The 25385-nt window shown below is 42.2% G+C and overlaps 3 protein-coding genes across 3 annotated transcripts; all 3 read left to right on the forward strand.

Annotated features, from left to right (window-relative positions):
- Positions 1 to 1606: 1606 nt before the first annotated feature.
- si:ch211-14k19.8 (mucin-6) lies at positions 1607 to 11974 on the forward strand. Its single transcript, XM_026359042.1, has 11 exons — positions 1607 to 1896; positions 2178 to 2552; positions 2928 to 4766; positions 4846 to 4928; positions 5034 to 5092; positions 5463 to 5626; positions 6493 to 6658; positions 6772 to 6963; positions 8546 to 8767; positions 10528 to 10687; positions 10776 to 11974. The coding sequence occupies exons 1-11, from the start codon at positions 1854 to 1856 to the stop codon at positions 10848 to 10850; spliced, it is 3378 nt and encodes a 1125-aa protein (XP_026214827.1). The 5' UTR covers positions 1607 to 1853; the 3' UTR covers positions 10851 to 11974.
- Positions 11975 to 14620: 2646 nt separating this feature from the next.
- Positions 14621 to 18489, forward strand: actb1 (actin, beta 1). The gene is made up of 7 exons (XM_026359105.1): positions 14621 to 14739; positions 15747 to 15872; positions 15981 to 16220; positions 16758 to 17004; positions 17097 to 17288; positions 17442 to 17623; positions 17816 to 18489. The coding sequence occupies exons 2-7, from the start codon at positions 15750 to 15752 to the stop codon at positions 17957 to 17959; spliced, it is 1128 nt and encodes a 375-aa protein (XP_026214890.1). The 5' UTR covers positions 14621 to 14739; positions 15747 to 15749; the 3' UTR covers positions 17960 to 18489.
- A 1251-nt stretch (positions 18490 to 19740) lies between these two features.
- Positions 19741 to 24385, forward strand: fbxl18 (F-box and leucine-rich repeat protein 18). The gene is made up of 7 exons (XM_026359065.1): positions 19741 to 19892; positions 20633 to 20830; positions 20949 to 21298; positions 21709 to 21844; positions 21962 to 23040; positions 23460 to 23678; positions 23763 to 24385. Exons 1-7 carry the CDS (start codon positions 19839 to 19841, stop codon positions 23917 to 23919), a joined length of 2193 nt encoding a protein of 730 aa, XP_026214850.1. The 5' UTR covers positions 19741 to 19838; the 3' UTR covers positions 23920 to 24385.
- Positions 24386 to 25385: the final 1000 nt, after the last annotated feature.

The following is a 25385-nucleotide window of genomic DNA, read 5'->3' on the forward strand; positions in this document are numbered from 1 at the left end:
CTTCCAAATAACTCCACCTGGAATCTTCACCGACGTCTTTAATTGGTGAAAACTGCTGAGTTTTCACCAATTAAAGACCAATTAAAGACCAAAATCTAATCAGTTGTTAATTAGTCAAGTAATTATCTTTAAAATCCATTAAAAAGTACTTCTAAAGCAATTATGTTACCACATGCACAGAAATATCCTGTACAAGGATTTCCAGTCAAGAGTCAGAGTACATCATAGTAAAAAAACAGCACTTCAAAGTCACTAGTGATCTTCTCTTAGCGTCAGACAATGGACTGGCTACCATCACTTATGCCCAGCTAAGCTTCACTGACCACATCTCCTGCATTTCCAAGGCAGTCATATCTGTTGTCTAAAACATCAAAAAGATCCAACCCTACATCTCTGCCACCAACTTGTGCAGACACTGGTCATCTCTCATCTAAACTCCTGCAATATCCTGCAAAGAGGACTCAGCCCTCTTTCTGTACTGGTTTGTGGTGGCTGCACTCATCAAGTTCAAAGCTTTGACACTCACCTACAGAGTGGTGAACTTAATTTCACCATCCTACCTGAACACCCCTCAAGGCTGAGGAATGGCACCTGGTGGTCCCTACACCAAAAGCCACATCCACTCGAGCGCATTAATCAACCGTAGACCTAGTTAAAATTTATTGGAGAGCTTCAAAATCTATTCCATTTTTGTTTGTAAGTGTATATCTGCTCTGCTCCTCTTCTCCTGCAGTCTCCTTCTGTCTTTTAGATTGATGAATAGCACAAACAGGTTATTTAAACAGGGTTTTGGAGCTGTTGGGTGGCAAAGTTGCTAAGTTTGACAATTTGGAAGATTAAAAGATGATGCACATCAGAGCTGTCACTTGATGTCATGTAATTATGCCCCCATGTGGCCAAAAACTAATCCAGCTCAATAAATAGTTTTACAATTGTATTCTACAGTGATGTGACAGCAGCTAAGTGTTGCTACAAGCCCACACTGCATGAGTTACTAGGCAGAAGTTACCAATCACAGTGGGCAGGGGCCCCACACTGGGAAGGAAGTTCAAAAAGCTACAGATCCATCGGTCTCCAATGGTTGCGGAGAAATGTGTTGATAAAACGTCTTTAGTTAGAAATGCGTAAAGTTATTTGCATCAATGTGGTGATGCATTATGATCCATCTGGCCCCTTTCTCGTTCCTGCATAAAGCTGCGTTTAATCAAATTCCAAACTACGGTATATTACGCATTATTTCATCACCAGCAGGTCTGGTTGCACAGTATTTAACTCAGAGGCGGGGGTGGCACACTGCACATTTTAACCCTTAACAGTTTGATCCAGCCACGACCCTGACACACAGCGGGGTGTGAAGGTAAATGCGTTAATGAATGGCCCCCGCTCTCTCATGTTTTTCATGACTCCTGGGGAAGAAGTTTCCTGTGTACTGTTGTTGCAGCGCGTAAAAACAGGCTCCAGCAGCGACCACTGGATTCCTCCCTCTCATCTTTAGAAATGCCGATTGATTCAAAGACAGAACAGCCTGGGGGCGGTGTAAAAAGCCCCCCCTCCGTGTCTCTCTGTCCAGTCCAGCCTGCATTACAGGACGCGCTGTCTGGCACACGTGTATCTCATTTAGGTGACTGCGCGGCGCTGTAGCGCTGACAGCACCGCGGTTTCCGTTACAAGGAAATGATGGAGAAGGAATGTTTCTGACGCCTCTGCGTGTAGCTGGGACTGTCCGCAGGAAAACTGGAGATTATTTTCGTTTTGTTGGCTTCGTAGTAACGCGCAGATCCTGGAAATCAGAAAAATCTGTATGGATTTGGGATTATTACGGTTTCCGACACTGAAATGTCTCAGGATTGGAAATGCAGCTCCACGCCTATCTGTTCCTTTTTATCATTACAACAGGTAAGGAAATCGGCCATTTGACTCTGTATTAAAAACAGTTTTATTCGAGATTCCATTGAAATTAGAAAGTAGAGAAGGCTCTGTTACATAAAAACATTCATGTGTGATTTAATTTTCTCCTGTCTTAAATAATTTGTATTTATTTTATTTATCTTTGTAAACCTTAAAATTAGATGATCAAGAACTGGCTGAACTGCCCACTATTAATTAAACAGTTTTTACTAGAACATCAACGAGATGTCACAGATGTTTTTTAGCAGCATCTTATTTTCTTTCCTCAGATAAAACATTGGCTCTGTCGCACCATCACTGTGGTGGGAATCTCAGCCTGGAACAAAACGCTGCAGGACACATCAATCTCACTCTACCTGGACTTTATACTGACACCAACATCAACCAGACAAACAACCAACCAGATAAAAACCTTTCACTTTGCACTTGGCTGATAAATATTCCTCCGGGTAGGACGGTACATCTAAAGTTTGTGCAGTTGGAGGGTGGTTCGAGGATATCAGTGCGCTGTGTTTGGACCAAAGAAGATCATGAGCAGGTCCTGGAGAACGGTGGGATAGCTCTGCTCTCTGGCTGTGACAGAAACAAAGCCACTCTCACTTGGACAGGCTCCGGACCCTCCTCAATTCAGCTGGTCTATTTTGGTGAGAAGCCATTTTACTGAATTACCCAGTTTAAATGATTGAGTCGGCGTGGTCGACCCTGATCACAAGAGTGTGATCTAATAATCATAATAAGGTTTGTTTCAGTCTTGTTTTGGAGCCTGTTTTTGCTCTACGTATTTTTGTTTGTTTACAATAGAAGAAGATGGTTGTGGTTGCTTCGACTGCACGGTGGGTAACTGTGGAAACATGCTGTATTGTTCAAAATGAGCTGTGAGATATAAATCTGCCAGCTGGAAAATTCTTATCACACTCACTGTGGTGTGAGAGACTGAGAGATGTTATGTTGTGGTTTCCACTCTGTCTCTCTTCACTCTGACCCTCTCTCTGTTTTTGTGTTTGTTCCTGGTGACCCAGTCCAGGAAGATGAGAGGAATTCCACAGAGGACCGCACAACCCGCCAGCCAGACCGAGTCCTCATAAGTCAGACAGGAACCAGCTTTACAAGGACAGCTCCTGTAAGTCAAGACGTGGAGAGAGGGAAAGAAGGGGGCAGGGGTCGCCTCCACGAAGGTTTAGAGTGGAGTCATGGACCTCAGTCTGGGTCTGAACCGTCCTCTCAGGACCTGGGGCCACCGCACCCCACCACACCCCTGCAAGGTCTCGCTGTGGCTGGAAGAGCCGATAGGGAAACTCTCCCTCTTCCTGAGGAAGGACCAAACAATGGAGCGGATACATCTGGACCTGTTCACATCACCGATAGTCCCAAATCAGCCAGAGAGGGAACACACCCCTATTTTCACACACGGCATACTCTCAGTACAGACACATCAAACACAGTGAACATGGAAACAAAGTCCAGCGACGAGCTCACTCTAACCCAGATGACACTGACAGATGCGACAGCCAGTAATTCCAACACTACTCTAACCACAGATATCCACAAATATACAGTCACCCACACATACAAACATGTAACCACACAAGCTCCACCCACTGTCTCCAGCCTCAGCATCTCACCTTTGACCTCTTCTCTACCTGAGCTACCCTCCCAGACAACTAGGAAAAGTGGAACTGTCCTTCCTGCAAGTGGTGGAGCTGTTGGTGAGGAGAAACAACCACATTCCTCAAGAAGCACAGGCACATTTAACTCTGATCTGACCTCCGGTGTCACCTTTGACCCTTTTAAATCACACACCAAACCTCCGCAGGATGACTCAAGCAGTGCAAACACTGAAACTGAAGCCAGCGCATCGGCATCCTCCTCGCTGGGCCCCAGCACGGCTGAGTCTTCCACCACCCACATCACTGAGTTCCTCACTGGTGTTGGAGCTGTGACCGCAGCGGCACTTCATCCAAACACAAGTGGAACTGACTCATTTGAATCTACCACATCAGACGTTGCCAGTCAAACTGCTGCGTTTGAATCATCTGATGGGTTTGACAGCACCACGAAGCTTCACACTCCCACTTCTTCCACACAGGGTCAAACAAACTCTCTACAAAGTACAGAGAGCCTCAGACACTCTACTCACGCATCCACGGGTTTCGCTGAAACAAGCAAAGACTCACAAACAGTAACACAAAGTACTCAAAGGAATTTCAGGACGTTGGGAGAGGTATTCAATACCTCAGCTGACACAGGAACTACTGCTAAACCTTACAGACTGCATCCCACTCGCATCCACCCATCCACAAATTCACAGACTCCTCTCCCTCCTTTGCCATCCAGCACATCCATCCACCCATCTACGCCTTCATACACGCCCCAAACACACACAGTGTTATCTGATAGCTCCCACACCACTCACACACCCCTGCCTTTAACCCCCTCTTCCACTGTATCTGCAGCACAGACAGCCGTCATCAACCACAAAACCGTGCCTGTACCCTCACAAACATCCAGAACCAAACCTACACCTTCACACACACCGAGCCACCTGCTGCCACTGTCTCCTGCTACACCTAAACAGCTGCCCGACTATATTACTACTACACATATTTCTGTTTTCTCACTCACAACTGCAAAGTCGAGAGAAGTAGAGAAAGGCGATGACTCATGGCAGTGGTTTCCCAGCAGCACAACCACACACAGTCCCACAACTGGACCGCCACCTCCACCCGGGCCAACCGCACATCCCAGCCAAGAGACACCTACATCTGCTGATTCAACTTCTACACTCTTGAGGAGCTCCACGACTACAAGTCAGCCACCCAAGTTTTACATTGTGCCAGACCAGCCTGCAGCCATTAAAGGTAAAGGTTGTGTGTAATTGAATATCCAGGTTGCGTGTCTAGTCTTGTGGTAATTAAATTATTTGCTTGCTCTGTCCAGAGGAGACAATTAAGTTGCTGCTGCAGATAATTTTAGAAGACTCAGCTACTGCTCCTGGTTTGGAAGAAGACGCCGCTGCCTGGGTTAGGGGACTATGTTCAGTACACATACAACAAACTTCTCATTATACAATATTGGGACTTTTATTTAGAAGCTGTTGCAGAGCTCTTACTTCCTGTTTGTTTCAGGTGGGGCCATACCTCCAGAAAGCCCCGGGGTTTAGCAGGCTGCTGGGAACCTGGAGCAGGTGAGATGGTATTGATAGATGGAAGAAAGAAGGAATACAGGACAAGGTTAGGTGGCAGTTCATCCCGTTTTTGAAAAAAGTACAGTTGATATCTAAAAGAAATTAGGCTTACTGTTAATACTTACTATAGCATTTATATATATTTAGACACTTAAATCTGTTCCAAAACTATTTAACCATGTAAATGTAAAGATATCCATCAGCTACATCGTAAAAAAAAGCATTATATTATGTCATTATACGTGCTAAACTACAAGCAGTAGTTTTATTTGGGATGCTTCGCCCTGTGACTTGATAAAAGACAATGCAGTCTGTGGTCTATGTGAGGACATGTCCAGAAGATGAATCTTCTCTGCTGTCGTTGTTCCAGTGGCCATGCAGTGCAGAACCTGGTAGAGTTTAAAACCAGCGGGGCTCTGCAGTGGCTCAGCACGACAGGATCCAGATCACTGTTGGAACGTACAGGACTAGCTCAGGCCGTTCGTGAAGCAAAGAGCTTCAGTTCATCTAAGATCACCAACATCACACTAGGAGGTGAGTCCTGGTGGCTGAGGGCTTTAAGACCAGTCCAGCTGGTGAAGTTTGCTGTCATTCTCCTCCTCTGTGTTGTTTCTTTCCATCTCTTTACTGTCAATCCTTCATTTGTTCAAGGCTCAAATATAATGAAACTGCCAGGTCAGCAGTCAGCCACAGTGGTCAGGACATTTACCCAACAGGGAACGTTCTGTGTGGAATTTGCATGTTCTTGCTGGACCAGAGTGGGTTTCCTGTGGAGACTCTGGTTTCCTCCCACAGACCAAAAACATGCAGGTCAAACTGCCCATAGGTTTGAATGAATGAATGAGTCTCTATGTTCCATACTGGTGGTCACCCAGTCCAGTGTCAGCTGCGATTGCCTGCAGCACCCCTGTGAGAGTGAAAATCTGTAAAGATAACAGATGGATGAATTCCTCTTGACTTACTTACATATTTAACTAAGTTGCAAGCAGAGTCATGTAAACATCATAACTCAGTTAGATTGACTCAATTAAGCTCACTATCCAATTCTGAGAAATCTGATCAATGTGGCTCTGCCGCACTCAGACATACAACTTGTTGCTGTGGAATGTAATTGTCTTATCACGTGCACAGAATTAGTGTTGTGGCTGCATTTGAACTTGGTGGTAAGGAACAAACTAACCTCTTCTTTGTAGCAATAGGGCTACTGTTTGGATCAAATAGCGCAGTAAAAACAAAAGTCTGCCTGTTAACGCATCCCCAAACTAAACACTCTAACAAACCTGTATATTAGGATAATTTCCATGTAATCTGTGACATTATTACTATTATTAGTATGAGCAAATGTGTGTTAATCCTCAGATGAAACCACTGTACCACTTTTTTGATTGACATTCATCCAGGTCAGCAGGGTGAAGTGTGTGACTGGTTACTTCAGTGCCCATCTGGCTATAAATGTGTGTCCCAGCGGGGCTCGGCAAACTACAGCTGTTCTTCTCTCTGCCATTTTGACCACTGCCACCACCACGGCATCTGTACGCACCATCCAGGTCAACTTCCAGTTTGCCGGTAAGAATGTGCAGACACACAGAGGAAAAACATGCACACTAATTTCTCATATTTTAAATCCATCAAAGAATGTTTTGTGCACAGAAACATCTATTTGTTTGCGTATTCATTAGCTGCCTCGTGGGAGAGGACTTCTGGTACATGGGTCGGAGGTGTGATGTGAGGATGACTCGGGCACGACTGGTGGGCGCGTGTCTTGCCATCTTACTCATCGTGGTGACAGTCATCGGCCTTTTGGCCATTGTGGCAGTGCGACGCTACCGAGCCATTCTGATCCAGGCCAAAGTGGATCAGACACGCAGCAGGTACACACTCACTTGTTGATTCACGTCTCACAACATGCAACCTGTGAAACAAAGATTAATTCACTACAACACTGGACATAATACAAATAACAACATTTTTAATAGCACATGAAATACAATTCAATGCCAGCAGCATATAACCTTTAATTATTTCTAATTAATTAAAAATATTAAATAATTTCGGTTCAGTTTTTTACTGAAGAAGCACACACCCAGTATAAGATAACTTAAGATGTTTAGATGATGATGTAAGTAAGAGAAATATGATGGAAAAAAATAGAAGAGTGTGTGATAGTATGTGGTGAGCCACATGAGCTGAAAATAACACTTATATGGTAAACAAATGACTCTGGGGAATTTGGTATACATGGCAAAACCATAATAGGCACACAGGATGTGTTTTGTGAAGGGAAAATCACACACTGAGATGAGTCTGACTGCACCCAGAGTAAATGTAATTACAGGAATGTCCACCAGGTGTCACAATTCGGCTGCTGTAACACATACTGAAGATGAAGGCAGTGCTGATGACAAATGTTGAGACAGTCAGGGTGAATCTAAATGTCTGTCCTCCAGACTCACAGACAGCCTTCATGACTTTGGACATATTTGCTGTAAGAGCTTCACTGTCGTCATGCTAGTCTGTTAGGCTGCTGGATCCACAATAGTATAGTAACATGTTAATATTTTCTCTCACCCATCCCCAGTAATTCTTCTGAACTATTTTCAGGTTTGCAGACATTTGCATTCATGCATAAACCTCTCTAAACATTAAACTTACATTAAAATATAATAGCTATCATATAACAAATAAGTTCTAGTTCAGATGACTTGACTGAACTAAATTATCCTCCAAGTGAACTCTGGAGAAATCTGCATGCCAAAAGTCTGTTTGGAGCCTAATGGATTTGGACACTTCTTCAGCAAATACACTAAATAAAGATATTCATATTCAGCCTCTTATAACCACACTAGCCAAGATTTGTGTTGCCCCAACTTAGAGTAAATAGTGAAACTACGAGAGTGAAGAGTCACTCTTATGAAAGAGTTTCATAAGAGTGACTCTATTAAATTCTAATACTGGGTAATGACACAGACATTGAGAGAGTGACAGAGAGTGATCAATCTAAAGTTAAGCCTTAAATCCACAGTGTGTAAAAACCAGGCACTGAGCGTTCTGTGCAAGAAAGTTGGACTCATAAGATCAGAGCTTTACTTTCTCCAGCAGCCTCAGTCAGCAGGAGGGTACAGTTTACTGAAGTAACTTCTCATGACATGGTGTTCAGTAGCAACTGGACTTGCTTTAAGTTGTTTAAAATGTGTCCAGTTGCATCTTAACAGCATTTTTTTGGGGATGAACATGACCTGGATGACTGAGAATCTTCAGAAGTTAACATGACATAACTGTGGCTGCATGCTTGGGGTATTTGTCATGCAGAACAGTGAATTTAATGGTGAACATGATGGATAAGAATCTAAACATGTGTCTAAAACCTGCACAGTACTGCATATATTGGACTATAAATTAGGTCCAATTGAAGCAGGTACAACAGATACTTCATGCTTCGTTGTGTGTGTGCAGCTATCGCAGGTTCAATCATTTTGATGAGCTGTCAGGTCGGTTCTGGTTGCGGTCGTGGGCGGGATCAGCGGATTCACTGGACAATCCTGCCTTTACACGCTCTGATGAGTTACTGCACCTGCGGGCGCTCGACCGCCCCTGCTGTTACCATGACGACACGCTGTCACTGGCTTCCACCTGCCCCAGCCACGGAGCACGCATCAATACAATCTACCCCCACAGGTATACACACACTCACGAATCTCATATTAGATTAAATGCTGTGTGTTGGTGGAAATATGCGAGACAAATGTCATGTCTCTCTTTTTTTTTATCTCACTGAAATTTGGAACATATGCTGCTACACTGCTACACATACGAAGCACCATCAGATTTAAAGGATGAGTTTGGTCATTTTCTGTATTTTTGTTCCCACCAACAAATTCTATAAAGGGACTGAAATGTACACTGAACTGTTTCTACTCACTGTAATATCTGTAAATTCAGGACCTTACTTATTTGTCTCTGCCTCTGACTTCCACTATAATCATATTTAAGAAACATGTCACTCAGTGTGACTCACTGATGTGTTTAGATTCATGTTTAGTCTGTGATTTCTGGGAGTGGTGAATTCCACAAAGCCTGTCTTTGACAATACAGCATTCACAAGCAAAAATGAATACATGAAAAGCTAAACACTAAAACTCTGACCACAAGATGCAACACTGGTTGAGATTAACCACAGCTTTTTTCTAATGCAGTTCTTTCTGTGGTTGCTGCAAATTATTTACAATGCAAAGTATATTTGTGGTTTCCAGGAAATGTGAATACCAAGCTTAAATTATTTAAACTGCTCAAAAAAATCAAGATAACACTCAAACAACACGTCCTAGATCTTGATGAATGAAATCTTCCAGTTGAAAATCTTTATTCATTACACAGTGGGATGTGTTGAAAACAAAATAACATAAGGATGATCAATGGACACCAAAATCATTATCCCATGGAGGTCTGGATGTTCCCCTGAGGGATCTCCTCCCACACCTGGATCAGCATTATTCAACTCCTGGAAGGTCTGTGGACCTCATTAAGACCTGATGTTCCAGAGGTGCTTGATTGGATTCAGGTCTGGGGAACGGGCAGGCCTGTCCATAGCATCAATGCCTTTATCATGCAGCATCTGCTGACACATCCCAGCCACATTAGGCTTAGCATTGTCATGCATAAGAAGGAACCCAGGGCCCACTGCACCAGTATATGGTCTTACAATGGGTCTGAGGATCTCATCCCGGTACCTAACGGCAGTCAGAGCACCTCTGGCTAGTACATAGATGTCTGTGTGGCCCTCCAAGAATGCCTCCCCAGACCATCACTGACCTACCGTCAAACCGGTCATGCTCTCATGAAGTCTGTTTCTGACAGTTTGAGCAGGTCCTGCTGGAGGCCATTTTAGTGCTCCCAGAAGTGTGATGGCCTGGGACTTACATTGAAATTATTTTGTGTTCCTTTTATTTTTTTGAGCAGATCTTAACAAATCACTGGAAAACACCAAGTACAACAGGACACGTTTATAATATTTATAATACTATTGCCTCTCATATTATTACCTAATCCTAATCATTAGATCCATTGCTGATTAATAGAGCAGCTTCAAATACACAGTTGAATACCTCGGATCCAATTAATACAAAAGCAAAATACAAAGGGGTCAAACATTAAAGGTTTAATATAACAACAAAATAAACATTAAAGGTCAGTTGGTTAATAGGATTTGTATTAAAATGGTGATCATGATTGATTTTCCTAAACATACACTTTCCTTTTACTAGTCTTTATTTTCAGTTATTACTCCTTATAGCTCCCCTTATTGTTTTTCCTATCGAAAATATCATTATAACTGTTATGTATTATAAGTATTATAACACAATGACTGGTTAATGCATGAATAGTAATAATAATAGTAACCTACTAATGGCTACTGTGGCTTTCTGTGTTCCCTGTAGTTCTCAATACGCATGGAGGGGGAGTGAAATGAGTATGGGTGATGGTGTGCTGGATTCAGGTAAGGCTAGTGACCTTTCAGTGTGTAGCTGGCCTGTGGAACCTATTCAGTGGACTCCCTTCCCCCTTCTGCAGCAACTAGCTTCACACAGGACGCCAAAAGTGAGTGTTTGACTTTGTCTTAGAGAGTCTGGGAAAGGTGTGTATCTGGTTTCATTATGTGATGAGTTCTGTTCTCCCATGGAATTAGGTGAGGGTGTCCAGGCCGCGGTCCTACTGTGAAGGTATGGAGCTCGTAGACCTGGAGAAAAGCTGGACTGCATGACCCACACGAAGAGGAATTAAATCTGTTCTGACGCTGGTTTCTGCAGATCTGTATTGCATTGTAAATCTCCAATGTTCTTGTTTGGTTAATAAAACTTGGAAAAAAGTAAATGTGGATAAATTAATTTATGTTTTCAGTTTTAATCTACCATCTGAATAGCTCATTCAGATGGTAGTAAACGAAGATATGTTTGCAAAAGGCAAAATAGATTAAATCCTTAGATAAACATAAATCACTCTCAGAGGAAGAATATTGGATTGGATAGGATTTAAAAATGTTCTTGTAAATTTACCATACTGAGGTTGACAAACAAGGTCTGCTTATTTTCATAGCACTCAAACTCCCTTTGTGTATGTAAAGTGCTTCACATTGTGCTGTTTTTATTTTGCAAAAACCATTAACAGGGCTGCAATGTAACTTAATACATTTAGTCAGACACTTTTGATTCCATTACATGTCAGAAGGAAATATTGTCCTGAGAGCTTTGGTTTATTTAAAAAATTGTGTTTTTTATATATATAAATCATTTCATAAGCTTATTATGAAATGTGGAAACAGACATTATTAGATGTTTACACTGAAATGTAAAAAAATGGGGACTACGAAGTGAGTTAACTTTGCATAAAGACAACAGAAGAAACTGTGTGCCTGGCTCTGTCACAAGTCCAGATTAAAGATAAAGCATCATTTAGTGACCCTTAAGGTGCTGGTGGGAGGATCATGTTAAGTTTAGACAGAGCAGAAAGCCAGTTTCCATCTGTGTCAGTAGCTTCAGATTTCCCTTAAATAAGAGTGACATTTATCTTCTGTTACCCTCGTTAAGATTCAGTCTCATGTATGAACAACATGCAGCATTAACATTTGTAACCTGTGAGTTTTATAGACTTTATTTTCTGGTAAGGTTGAAATGTTTTCTTTGACCCATCTGGCAGTTCTTTAAAACACTCAACCTTTATTGTTCTGGGCTTACTCTCAGCACTTTTATAGAGTTGTTTGTGTCGGTGAGCACAGTGGAGCATTGAGCAGTTGATGCCAAATCAATGCTAATATTGTTCCATTTGTGTTTTGTGTGTAAATAGGCAACTTAAAATGTGAAATTTCAATATAAATTTGAGTTGTGATCACAGCTTGTTTCCTCTGATTTATATGGCCAATAAATTAGCAAATAAAGTCATAATTAAGATAGAGATAAGATAAGATTCTGAGAATTTTGCTTATGCAATTAGCTCTTCTCTGTTTTTGAGGGGAATTTCTGTCTAGAAATGAGCATCTTCCGATAATACATGTCAGAGTGTTTCACATACCCTCTTCCTCTCATCTCTCTCTCTCTCACACACACACACACACACACACACGAGCCACACCTCCTCTCAATACTGTGTATGAAGCTCAGCTGGAATGTGATGCCTTAAATGACTAAGAAGACTGGTAGAGAGTGAAATAGGCAAATATGTACACTGACCTTCTATTGAACTTCTATTATTGCCCCTGCCCTGGGACAATTAAAAGGGGAGTGATTCGCTCAGGAGAGATGGGAAGAAAATGAGGCGAGCGAATGTGTGTTTGAAAGCGAGCTGGAGATGGACGAGTGAAAAGTGGACAGAAGCTACCTGATAGCTTCTTCCATATACGGTCTTAGTCAGAGCCGAGAGCCAGGCCTGTGAGTTTCACTGTGTGAGTGAGCAATGCAGGGAGGGACGGTGTGTGTGTGTGTGTGTGTGTGTGTGTGTGTGTGTGTGTGTGTGTGTGTGTGTGTGTTGTAATGCATGAGTCATGCACGCGGCTGAGTTTTGAAATGTCTTGAAGAATGGTATGAGTGTCCAGTGGAAACACAGAAATTTCTGGAGAAGTTAGTAGATACAAATTCAATAAAGAAAATAAATGTTGATGTCTTTAAGTGAATACTAATCTGTGTTAACAGGTGAGGAATACAGAAATCAAAGGTTGAGAGGGAGGCAATATAAACCAGCATTCACACACACACACACTTACTTACTCACACACACACACACACACACACACACACACACACACACACACACACACACACACACAAATGCAAACAAGGCCTTAAAAAGGGAGATTCATTCATTTCCTCAAACTGGTCACATGACCTGAGCAGTGCATTCTTCCCCCCATGTGACCCGCTCCAATATCTCCTTATATGGACGTCATCCAAAGGAACTCTTAAAGGGATGGTTGTACTGCCATGGCTCTGTTCTTGGTGTGTGTGTGTTTGTGTGTTTGTGTGTGTGTGTTTAGTGTCTGTCTGAAGCAGGATAATGCCTGTCTGAAAAGCTAATTCCCTGATCAGTTCATTCTATGCCATGCTTAGTTGCTCCATACCTAATGACATATGGATGTATGTGGGTGGGTGGGTGTGGGTGTGTGTGGTCGCTTCCTGCATGCATCTGCAGAAGTGAGGCTCTGTGAAACCTACTTCCTGTCTCTTTTTGAGAGCCTGCTCCCATATATCCATATTAGGAACACATAGAGCCACTTAGAATTCCCAGTGTGAGTTTATGAGTCTTTGTCCGGTGCCCTTATTGAGTTAAAACAGCACCTCGACCCACCCACTAAGTATTTAGTCAGCTTTTTTTGCATAAGCTTTGCATGAATGTTTTTCAAGAGTGATATGATAAAAATAAATATTACATCTAAACAAGTACTTTGGGGTAGAAACACACAAGTTCCACTCTCTGACACATGAGGTGTGCACTAACAGGTGTGGCCATGCATATCTAAGCTAATCTCATTCCTGAATAATCATTTTATTAACACACCAAATATAGGTTTATACCGGAAACGACACACCTGTCTATTACCTTTGTAACTAAGCCAAGCAAGGGTTGCTTTTCCTCAGGCACTCTTACTTACACACATCATTTGACAGGTGATGAGAGATAAGAGATTCACAGCCTGTTTCATGTTTGCTGTAAACATACCTCAGCTTAACCACATGTAGTATCACTGTCACTCCACTCTGCATGTGTGTGTGGTGTGTGTGAGACGCTGCTATGCTGCGGGCAGACGTGTCAATCAGTGTGTTAACAGCTATCATTGACCCCGAGATTGTAACCCCCCCCCCCCACCCTCATGACCTGGCACTACCAGCCACGGGTGTCAGCGATGAGTGAGAATATTTTGCCTTGCAGCCGATGCAGTTGCACAACGTTCAGCCTGTTGCATTCCCTTGTGCCCTTCACTTAAATTAGATGAATTATAGATATGTTTGTCCAGTGCACAAAGACAATGAGCAGACTATAGCATTGATTTATTTAACCAAATGTGGTTGAGAGGTTGTGTAACGATAATACTATGTAGGCTCTTTCTTAACGTGGATGATGTCAAGGATTAAAGCTATTCAACTGTAAAATAAATCACATCAACATGTGCTTATTAACTCAGTGCACAAATAGCAAATGCATAAAAAAAGCACATTTTTCTTGTTCTATACTCTTGGACTTTGCTGTGTTTTGCAGCAAAAGCCCTGCGGTTTATTAACAATGTGTGCATCAAACACATAGATAATCACCGTTAAGATTGTAATAGTGATGCAGATAGAATAAAATGTGTTTTACTGAGCAGTAATCGAGCCCCTGTTGATGATTTTGATGGTGAACCGGTTCGTCTCCACGCTGCTGGTCCTCACTGTCCTGACAAGAGCGCAGCCGGTATCTGCATGCGCCACACCCAGTGGATGCGGCTGGACCAATCAGAAGGCGCCGTGCGGAAAGTTGTCCTTATATGGAGAGGGGCTGCAGCACGGGCTCCAATAAAACCCCGCCGCCCGTCGGCCTCCATTGCAGTGAGTGTCGGACCGTCTCAGTCCTCGGAGTGGAGCCCTCAGTCACAGTCGTCTCAACGCCGACAACCCTCCCTCATACAGGTGAGACAAGCTGCTCCAAGCTGCTCAACCGCTTTTATTGCATTTCTTTAACATTGGTGTCATCACATTTGGCGATGTGAGTTTTTTCTCTGTGCTGCTTGACTTCAGGTTAAAGCAGCCGTTGGGACATGAACGTCAACGTTACACCGACATTTCTGTTTTATGCTTAACTTAAATGCTTTTCACTTCATAAGAGAAGCCGCCAAGAAACTGTCATTTATAACTAATGTTATATGTGTTCAGCACGCTGTCGTTTATGTTGAACTAATAGTGTGGATGGCTCATGCTGTCATCGGGTTGAACAAATCCGACAGCGCTGAAAAGCTTCTTGACCTTCTCGCTTCCATGGAAGCATCTGACCTCCGGATCTGATGTCTCCTGTTTCACATCCACACACAGAGGATGATGATGATGAGATTAAACGGAGGAGACTCGCGAGTCTTTAGTTATTAAATTGTACCAGCTGTGATGCTAATTTGGCAGCACAGGTATAGTTGCATTTGCACAGTGTGACTTAGAAGTAGACTGTTCACCTTGTCACGACATAACACCTGATGACCGACAGGACATAGGGCAGAGAAGTTCATCCACTGTTACTACTGTCCACTGTGTGTGTACTGTTAAAACGGTCTTAAGAGAGATGTTGGCGATTTGTGGATGCTGGATACCGTTACGATGATCTCGGTGAAGGGAGTGGCTGGCTGTCGGTGTCATTTAAGGCTTAATGACACATGGAGTGGCTCCATGGGCCGGGCTGCAGCCGTCTCTAAGCTGCTCTCTCTTTGCCATATATGGCAATGGCCAGACCGACTGAGGAACCGCTATTGTTTCCCAGGTCTGGATTTGGACTAGATCCTGCGCCACTGCGACCTCCAGTGTCCAATCTCTGTAATGACGGGGCTCGAACTCGAGTTGATGTTTGCCAGATGAAAGGCAAACCTGTCACAGACCATCAGTTTTAAACAGTCTTCGCCCTTATTTAATCTCTCTTCTCCTTCTCTCTCCAGAAAATGGAAGACGAAATTGCCGCCCTTGTTGTTGATAATGGATCCGGTATGTGCAAAGCTGGCTTTGCAGGAGATGATGCCCCCCGTGCTGTGTTCCCCTCCATTGTTGGACGTCCCAGGCATCAGGTACAGTTTCCTCCAACAGATTATATACATCCTAAACTATAAATGTCCTATATTTTTTTACACTTCAGTTTTGATTTTAATTCGTAATCACACTTCTTTCCTTCGTAGGGTGTGATGGTTGGTATGGGCCAAAAGGACAGCTATGTTGGTGATGAGGCACAGAGCAAAAGGGGAATCCTGACCCTGAAGTATCCCATTGAGCACGGTATCGTGACCAACTGGGATGACATGGAGAAGATCTGGCATCACACCTTCTACAATGAGCTGAGAGTTGCCCCCGAGGAGCACCCAGTCCTGCTTACAGAGGCCCCCCTGAACCCCAAGGCAAACAGGGAAAAGATGACCCAGGTAACACTGGCTGACAACCTGACAAATCTCCCCAATCAGGAAACCTACTCAGCTCACCCACAGGGCCCAAAAACAGGACAGTGTATTGCTGCCCAGGCATTTCTTCTCTCGCAGTCTGTCAATTTCCTCCTGCTCCTTTAATTTCCAGGTTTCCTCTGCCCTGAGCTGATCTTTTCATCTCTGCGGATGCTTCAGGTTTCTATCTCTCTGCACTGTGATGCATAAGGAATGACTAGTTACAGCATGGTCGCTGCTGGTTTTTAATTAGGCTTGCTGTAGACTCGATTAAGGCATCTAACAACACTGGTGAATGCATGATTCAGCAGGTGATGGTAGAGCAGGTCGCAGCACTCCATTATGTACCATCAACATCTCAAAACTAAAGGACAGATTATTGTAATGATTAATTATAATATCATGTTTATACTCAAAACAGGCTGGTGTGTTGTGCTTTTCTTGATCTGACTATACTAACTCCTACAGCTTACTTCAAGTTATTTTGGCTCATTTAAGGACCGTCTCTCCTTTCTCCTCCAGATCATGTTTGAAACCTTCAATACCCCTGCCATGTATGTGGCCATCCAGGCTGTGCTGTCCCTGTACGCCTCCGGTCGTACCACTGGTATTGTGATGGACTCTGGTGATGGTGTGACCCACACAGTGCCCATCTATGAAGGCTACGCCCTGCCCCATGCCATCCTCAGGTTGGACCTGGCTGGCAGGGACCTCACAGACTACCTCATGAAGATCCTGACTGAGAGGGGTTACAGCTTCACTACAACAGGTTGGCACACAAATGCTGACTACAAGACATGCACATGTTTGAAGCCAGGGAAAAATTTGGAAGACTAACTGAAATGTTGTCTTCTCTTACAGCTGAGCGTGAGATTGTGCGTGACATTAAAGAGAAGCTGTGCTATGTTGCACTGGACTTTGAGCAAGAAATGGGAACTGCTGCCTCCTCTTCATCCCTGGAGAAGAGCTATGAACTGCCTGACGGACAGGTCATCACCATTGGAAATGAGAGATTCCGTTGCCCTGAGTCTCTCTTCCAGCCCTCTTTCCTTGGTAAGTTACAAGAGGAAAACGTAACTTTTAAGGCAGTAAATTATTTTAACAAAATCTAGGTAAAAAATGCCTACAATAAGACTTGAGTTTTAAATGTGCACAATGTTTATTGAGCACAGATGTAATATTTGACTTTACACCCTTTTTCCTCAGGTATGGAGTCTTGTGGAATCCATGAAACTACCTTCAACAGCATCATGAAGTGTGATGTGGACATCCGTAAAGACCTGTACGCCAACACTGTGCTGTCCGGAGGTACCACCATGTACCCTGGCATTGCTGACCGTATGCAGAAGGAAATCACTGCCCTGGCACCCACCACCATGAAGATCAAGGTAAAACCACAGTCGCATCCTCACTGAAGCAGTGATTCAGAAATGTCCCAGAAAGCTTTTTACCTCTGCTGCCACTTGGTGGACAAACACTGCTAATGCCACTACTCAATCAAAATTTAGATAGGATCAAGTGTACCTACCCACAGATGTGAACTGACTTAAGAAATAATATTTTTATCTTGCCATCTACAGATCATTGCTCCCCCAGAGAGGAAGTACTCTGTATGGATTGGAGGCTCCATCTTGGCTTCCCTGTCCACCTTCCAGCAGATGTGGATCAGCAAGCAGGAGTATGATGAGTCTGGTCCCAGCATTGTCCACAGGAAGTGCTTCTAAACAGACTGTCAGTCCCTTCCCCAAAACACACACTGCTACAAATCCAAACGACTGGCTCTGCATACATGCCTACACCAACACACTGGTGTGTGCTGAGCCCACAACACCTCTTCCATTTCCCTCATCACTATGGCTATGGCACCATGCCCCCTGATGGGGAGAAACTCTGCAGGAAGTACAGAGCATCCCAGGCGGTGTGAATGTGAGGAACATGATGTCCATTGTCGTGTTTGTGTAGGTCATTCCAGATGTCTTTGTTCACCACCTTATTTGCCTCTATGAAGGTTTATTCTCTGGTGGGCTCACCGCCCAACAGACCTGTAGTATTGCTTAATATGTAAATTATGTAATCTGAAACTTGTTTTGTTTTTGTACTTTCAGCCTTAAACAATACTTGGTCCAGTTTGTTTTTGTCATTATGCAAAAGACAAAGCTTCTACCTTGTATAGAGGTATTTGAAGGTTTGTGCATTGGGCTTCAAGCCTCTGGTGTACACAACAATCCAATAAAGCGCACATGTCTGAGTCTGACTACTTGGTTTTTATTTGTCGCACAAGTTAACCAAAGTACAGTGCCCATCTGCAATTTGTGTGTAGGTTAGACAGATGCTGCTTTAACCTCATCACTACATCAAAGTACAATACAGTGCGTTTCACCTAATTGAGCTATAAGCAGGTCTTTTATGAAGGCAAATTGACATGTCATGCCATTAGTTGCTATGGTTGTAGTGTAGTACAGACCTGTGATTTTACTGTTAAGGCCTATACTCAGGGTGAATGTAATGTCTAATTTATCAGTAGTTGCGCTGTCAACTAAGTATTGTCTATACACCAAAAGGTACAGCCTGTGCCTGTGATGTATCATTAAAATGTTAAATAATTTACAATTCTACCTTCTTACAGTTATTCTCTTAAGCTGAAATGAGTATCTTTTGTATAAATGGGTTAGACTATCTCAAGGCAAAGTGAGCATAGCTGTGACAACTGAAACAGAAATCACTTTACCTGTGATCACTGCAATTAAGGGCCACTGAAAAGCAATACAGAGTGAAGAGTGGAAGCCACAGATTTAAAACTTTGGCCTGAAGCATGTCCCATTTTGTCCAATGTAACATGGCTCCACGTGGCTAGGAGATGCCTGAGCAACTAAAACAAGGGAACATCTACAGGCTACTGAACACAGACCTAAATGCAGTGTAGAAAGTGACATTGTAACATACATAATAAATTACACCACATTATCAATTAGCTGTTTACACAAACGTGAATTGAATAACATAGGTGAGAACAGCTCTAGCTTGTTGCATCCTCTGCACATCCAAGCCAACCTGTGGGTTAATTAATGTGACATTATTATTAATTACCATGTTGAATTATTCACTTCCATCAGTCATTTTTTGATTTGTTGATTGATTGATTTGTTTGCAGATCAATCTGCAAAGTAACTAATAATTACAGTTGTGAATAAAATGTGGGCCTGGAATATTTCCATGTAAAGTGTAAAGTACAAGTATAAAGTATAAAGTAGTCATTCATAAAATGGAACAAGTACATGTGCCTCTAAGTTGACTTATATAGGCTACAGTCCTGAAGTAAATTTGTTTAGTTCATTTACACAACTGTTACTAAATACTACTTTTATGTCTGTACTGATTTCATTCAATAAAATTAAATAAAATTGTAGAATCATGAAACAAAAGGAAAAAAAATAAAAACAATGTTAGAAATTACTTCCACAGGAAGTTTGTCCGTCGCTGACCGCTTCCGTCATTGTGCAGCAGAAAATATTGTCCGTCAAGTTAACGCTTGGTTTAGAGTTGAAGCAGGTTATTAAAACATGGACTATTAGCGCAGGATGATAATTTAATGTCCAGCTTATCATGAGTGGGGCTGTCAGAGGGGTGGCAGAAGACATGGATCGACAAATTGTACAGGTTGGTGAAACGACATTTCTTAAAATTAGTATTTTCTTAACGGTAACATTAACGCTGAGCACAGCAGCTGAACTAGCTAGCTTAAGTTAAAGCTAAGTAAGATTAAACAAAGATTAAATTAGACAAATTTCAGTTCATCTGCAAACCAAGTTGGTCCAGTGTAGTACAGTACCATATCCCAGGCCTACGTTAACCAACAGATTAACAAGATTAAAAAATACAAATGTATAGCTCAGCGGTCAGACCACAGACTGTATATAATTGTAGTCAGACGTTGACATCTTTGCTGGTGATATTAATGCCTGCAGTCCACGATTTTGTACCTTGCTGCGAATTGATTTGCATTAGGATGCAGAATCTATATCTATATATTATTGCATTTTATTTCATTTTCCTTTAAATAATATGTTTTTCCACATAATAATGCATCAGCTATACTTAGCTAGTAAACGAGCGGTATCTAACCGAAGTTATCTGAGCTGAAAAGGAGTGGTGATGAAAAATATAAACTGTATGGTCTTACAGTATAAATAATCCTGTTACCAAGCTGTAATCCAGTCTAATGTAACAGCTTTGTTTCCGTGCTGGATGTTGACAACAAAATACCAAAAATTAGCAAATACTATCACACATTAACAGAAGGTTTGTGTCATATTTGTCATTGTGTTAATATTTTTAAAAAGCTGACTGTATATACAGAGGATCTAAAAGCTCCTACTATTGTTTCCTCTCCGTCTAAGGCTGTGTGTGACGAGGACACAATGTCTTCCACCTCGGTGGGAATGTCAGATTTGTCAGATGAGATCCTGTTGTGCATCCTTCGCCATGTTCCAGTGTGTGATCTGCTGCTAAATGTGGCAAATGTTTGCCACAAGTTGCACACACTGTGCCATGATAAGACCCTGCTCACAAACATCAGTCTGTCTGAGGAGTACATGGTAAAGCTACTGAAATAAACACTTTATTATCATATGTACTGACAAGTGATAGTTTTCTATTAATCTTTACATTATTCAGTGAAACATCAAATAAAATGCAATGTGTGTTTTCCTCTAGGCTGATGACCTGTTGGTGCAACACATATTAAAGCAGCTAGCCAATCATGTGCAGTCTCTCAGCTTGAACGGTTGCTATTGGCTGTCTGGCAAAACTATGGAGCATCTTGCTCGCTGCAGGATGGTGACGCACCTCGATGTCACCGGCTGTCGTCTTACCTCACGTCGTCTGTCTCGTCTCCTCTCCTCCCTCTCTTTACTAAGCTCACTTGCTTTTGATGTGACACCAAACTTCGACTTTGCGGATTTGACTTCAGAGGCAGTGGATTCGCTGAGCCGTCTGTCAGAGCTCAAACAGACACTATTGACGCCAAGCTATGGTGTGGTGCCATGCTGTGCTCAACTCCGCAAGTAAGAATCTGTCAGATCCATGAAATTCAATGAGTTGTGTTGAAAATCATTTGCACACAATGATTTTACCTTAAGCAATTTTATATGATTCAAGCTACCAGCTGTAGGATTTATGCAGCATGTGTTCTCTATAGAAAATCCAAATTTCTAGAATGAGCGAAAAAATGAACATTGACAATGCACAAGAAAGCAAAGTTTAACATGTGATTATGTGAACAAAAACTGCCGTCTTACCACATTCTTGTCAATTGGCATGTTTTAACAAATTACCCAGATTACACTTCATGACTGGTGTGTGCAATCACATGCTTGCTTCTGCATAAGATACATGTAGATCACAATATCTTGCTGTTTTACAGCTACAGTATTGAATGTGAGTCTTTGCTTGTGTGTGTGTCTCTGTACTCTAGGCTGATGTTGCAGTTTGACATCCCAGATGTGACGAGGGATGGTGTTGGTGTTTGTTGTCAGTTAATGGTAGGTCAGAGCAGTGTGCCACATTACCAGCATCTGGAGAAGTTCACTGCCAGGTTGGCCCCCGGAGAGGTGAGTTTGTCAGTGTGTATGTATATGAAATCTGTTTCATATACTGTATTTGCATTTTGCACTCAAGCGCTTTGTGTAGTAATTCTAACTGTTGTATATATGTATCAATGACTACAGGTGAACCAGACCTTGCTTCTTCTCTACCTGGCTGTGTTCAGCGTTCATATTCCAAAGCGCCTCCAAGTTTTTCTTGTATCGATTCCTGGCCCAAACCCTGCTCACTGGCCTGCAGCTCCGTCTCTGGCCCAGAGTTTGGGTCAACGAGGTGACCTAGAGGCCCTGCAGCTTCCTCGGTCTTGGCTTGATTCCTTGACACTAAAGAGAGCCCTGGAGGGAAACAGTCCCAAGCACCTCAGCTTCAGCCGCTGTCCAGCGTTATGGCCACAGGTGTTTCAGTCACTGCTGGAGGGAGGAGTCCGAGATGCTACCCAGTTGATCAGCCTTAACCTCAGCGGCATAAACCAGGTCCTTTACTCTGAATGCAGGAGTATGGAAGATCAGCTGGTTCCCGGGACAATGAGCCGACTGGCAGTTGGTTGTTTCAACATTAAACACCTAAATCTGATGCACACACACTACCATCATGAAAACTCTAATGGGTTGGGTGGAGAAAGGCACCTTTGTGCCAGCTTGGCCAAATTCAGACACCTGCGCTCTCTCACTCTGCCTGCCTGTGCTCTATCAGACGGCTTAAATACACATCACATGCCAACAATTAACACATCTCCCTCTCCGTTGTTCCAGGGGTTAAAGAAGGCTCCTCGTGTGGGGCTCCAGAATTACAAACCTGACTCAGAGAATTCTTTGTCAGGGGACAGCACATCAGGGCTAGCTCAGCTCTTAACTGGTTGCCCTTTTTTAGAGACATTAGAGGTAATTGGTCCTGGTTTTGTCTCTGTGTTGCCTCGGCTTGAGCCCTGCACACGTGCTAGTGTGGAACCTCGTGGAATGTGTGTATGGGCTAAAGGAGTTGGTGATGTGCATTTAGCTGCTCTTGAGGCTTTGCCTCAATTAGGTCGCCTGACCTTAGCTGGGCTTCCTGGGGTTTTGAAGGGGACCGGGCTGGTGCAGTTGGCCAGGCAGTGTAAAGACCTGCAGGTATTATCCCTTGCTAACATAGGATCACTAAAAACCATGAACTACACACCTGCATTGCTGGACACCCTTAAACAGTGCACACAGCTACAGGAACTCAGGTTAGAAAATGCCTTTATGTTCCCTTTATTTACTGTGATAAAACTAACCACTAGACCTTACAGTCATATTTATTATTAAATGCCTCTGCAATTAACAGATTTCCCTCATTATGATAGAGGCATGTGTTAATAGTTAGATAATGTTTTACTTATATAATATATAGTAATATTTATCCTGACATATTTTTTTCCTTTTGGATTTGTAAAATCACAACATTGCATGCTTGGCCCACCGAACATTGATTTTGTCTGAGAAGTTTCTGTTTCATGTATTTTCTTATTATAAATATCCCAGTCTTTTAGTATTTTACAAAGTGTGTTTTTGAAGAATTAAGCTCACTTAATATTATGTGGTAGGACACCAGTGACATAATTTGTTCAGCTTGTTATTAATTGAAAACTATGTGTCTGTTTTACAGGTTAGAGCAGCCCTACCTGAATGCCAATGCATCATTCTTTGAGGCTTTGTCCTACTGCTCTCGTCTGCAGCGTCTCTGTCTTATTTCGCGCAGCGGCACTTTTGACTCATCAGCCACAGAAACCTTCATGGAGCGATGCCGCCATGTTATCATGTTCCACATGTTTATGGGCGGCACCTTGTTGGCTTGTCGCACACTACAGAAAGCACTGCTGGACAGGTTGGTGCTTGTGTGTGGGACATACTGTAAATCTAAGACGATGAGGGGCAATCTCAAATTCAACATTTTGCTTTTCTCTCTTAGATTTTCAATGGAGCGTCCAGCCCTTAGTGTGGTCATCTATCCACTACAACATGAAGACCTGCCTTCTGTCATCAGAGATATACCACTAAGTCTCCTCGATCGTATAACTTTATTTCAGAGCCATGTGGCTCAACCTCCACATTTATCACCATTGTGACATCACTAGTAAGCTTTGCTGTGAAGGGTGCTCAGCAGCTGAGGTGCATAGACTGTTGATTTCATCATGAAATAAAACTCACAAATGATAAAGACTTCTCTACTGCACTCAGAGTTCTGAATGTGTGATCAACAGTTACAACAATGCATTAATAATGCCTGTTTACATTTCTATGACTCACTACTAACAGTCTGTAAAGGGACATTCATTTCAGCTCGCCTCCTAAGGTCAGACGTCAGGGTCAGCTACACATTAATGCTCTGGAGCTGGGAGGAATTTTTAATCTCTTATTTAAGGACTTTTCACATTTGGCGTCACGATGGCTCCAAGTGTGGCTTTTCAGTAAAAATCATTTCAACTATTTTAAATTTAAGTGCCAAAATATAAATTAAGGGATGTGTTTGTTCTGAACCTTCGAGGTCATGAATCAAATAATGCTGTAATAAAGTCCATATGTTATTTTTAATTGTTATCTGTGTGTCATTGTCTGTTAATGTCAATGTAAAAAAAAAAAAAACAACAGAAACATGCAGGTAATTTACTGTTTGTGTTCAAGTGTGAAATATGGCAGATAGGTTTAACACATTTTTATGTTCTAATTTTTCATGTATTTTTTAATGCTTGTGGTATGAAAGGTAAATGAAAATTTAGTTCCTTAAATTGCAGTGTGACAAGTGGATAATAAGGATCATGCTAATGTACTGGAGTAATCCATGTTTGTAATGAGATAATTGAGACGATCAAAATTGAATGTGTAATATAAAATAAAGAAATAAAAAATACGCTAAGTGGCAAATATGATTTAGTTTAAGGCCACAGCTCCAATTGTAGGATCATTGTAGTAATGTGTTACAAAAAGATGATAACTACCTCTTATCTCTTCTATGTGACGGGATCTGTAGATTTATAATGTAGAACTTTTAGTTTTCATGATAGTGAGTCAGTAAATATATTCACATGTGGTTGTTGAAGTATTTTGTGTGTATGCAAGTGTCCTATTCTAATTCCAGTGCCCTCAGTTACTCATATACAAATCAGGATTTAACCCATTATTCAGTCTCCTCCTGAGATGTCAACGTTCATCATACTTTTTCATTAAAACTATAAATCTATTTAGAGCTATACTTTAAAATGACAGAAGTATACTAGCTTTGCTTTTATTCGTTTCATGTAACTGTCATATCTGGAAGAAAATCAAAACCAGCATACAAATTAAACAAGTGTTTATGTTAATAATGCAAAACTCATCTCCTGTTCTGGGGCTAGTGTTGAGGTCTAGTTCTGCCTTACATTTTTATAGCTAAAGTTTGTACTGGCAAAATCTGAGTAGGCTGTTCCCCTTAAATGATGTCTTAACTGACTGTCTGTTTGTTTCCTATGGTTATAGTTGTGCCTGGTCGACCAACATCATCATCTGAACTAAAAACTCCTCCAGCTTAGCTCTTCTAGAGGAGTTTCTCCATAAT

Source organism: Anabas testudineus, chromosome 1, assembly GCF_900324465.2.
Source record: "Anabas testudineus chromosome 1, fAnaTes1.2, whole genome shotgun sequence".
NCBI classification, from domain to species: domain Eukaryota; kingdom Metazoa; phylum Chordata; class Actinopteri; order Anabantiformes; family Anabantidae; genus Anabas; species Anabas testudineus.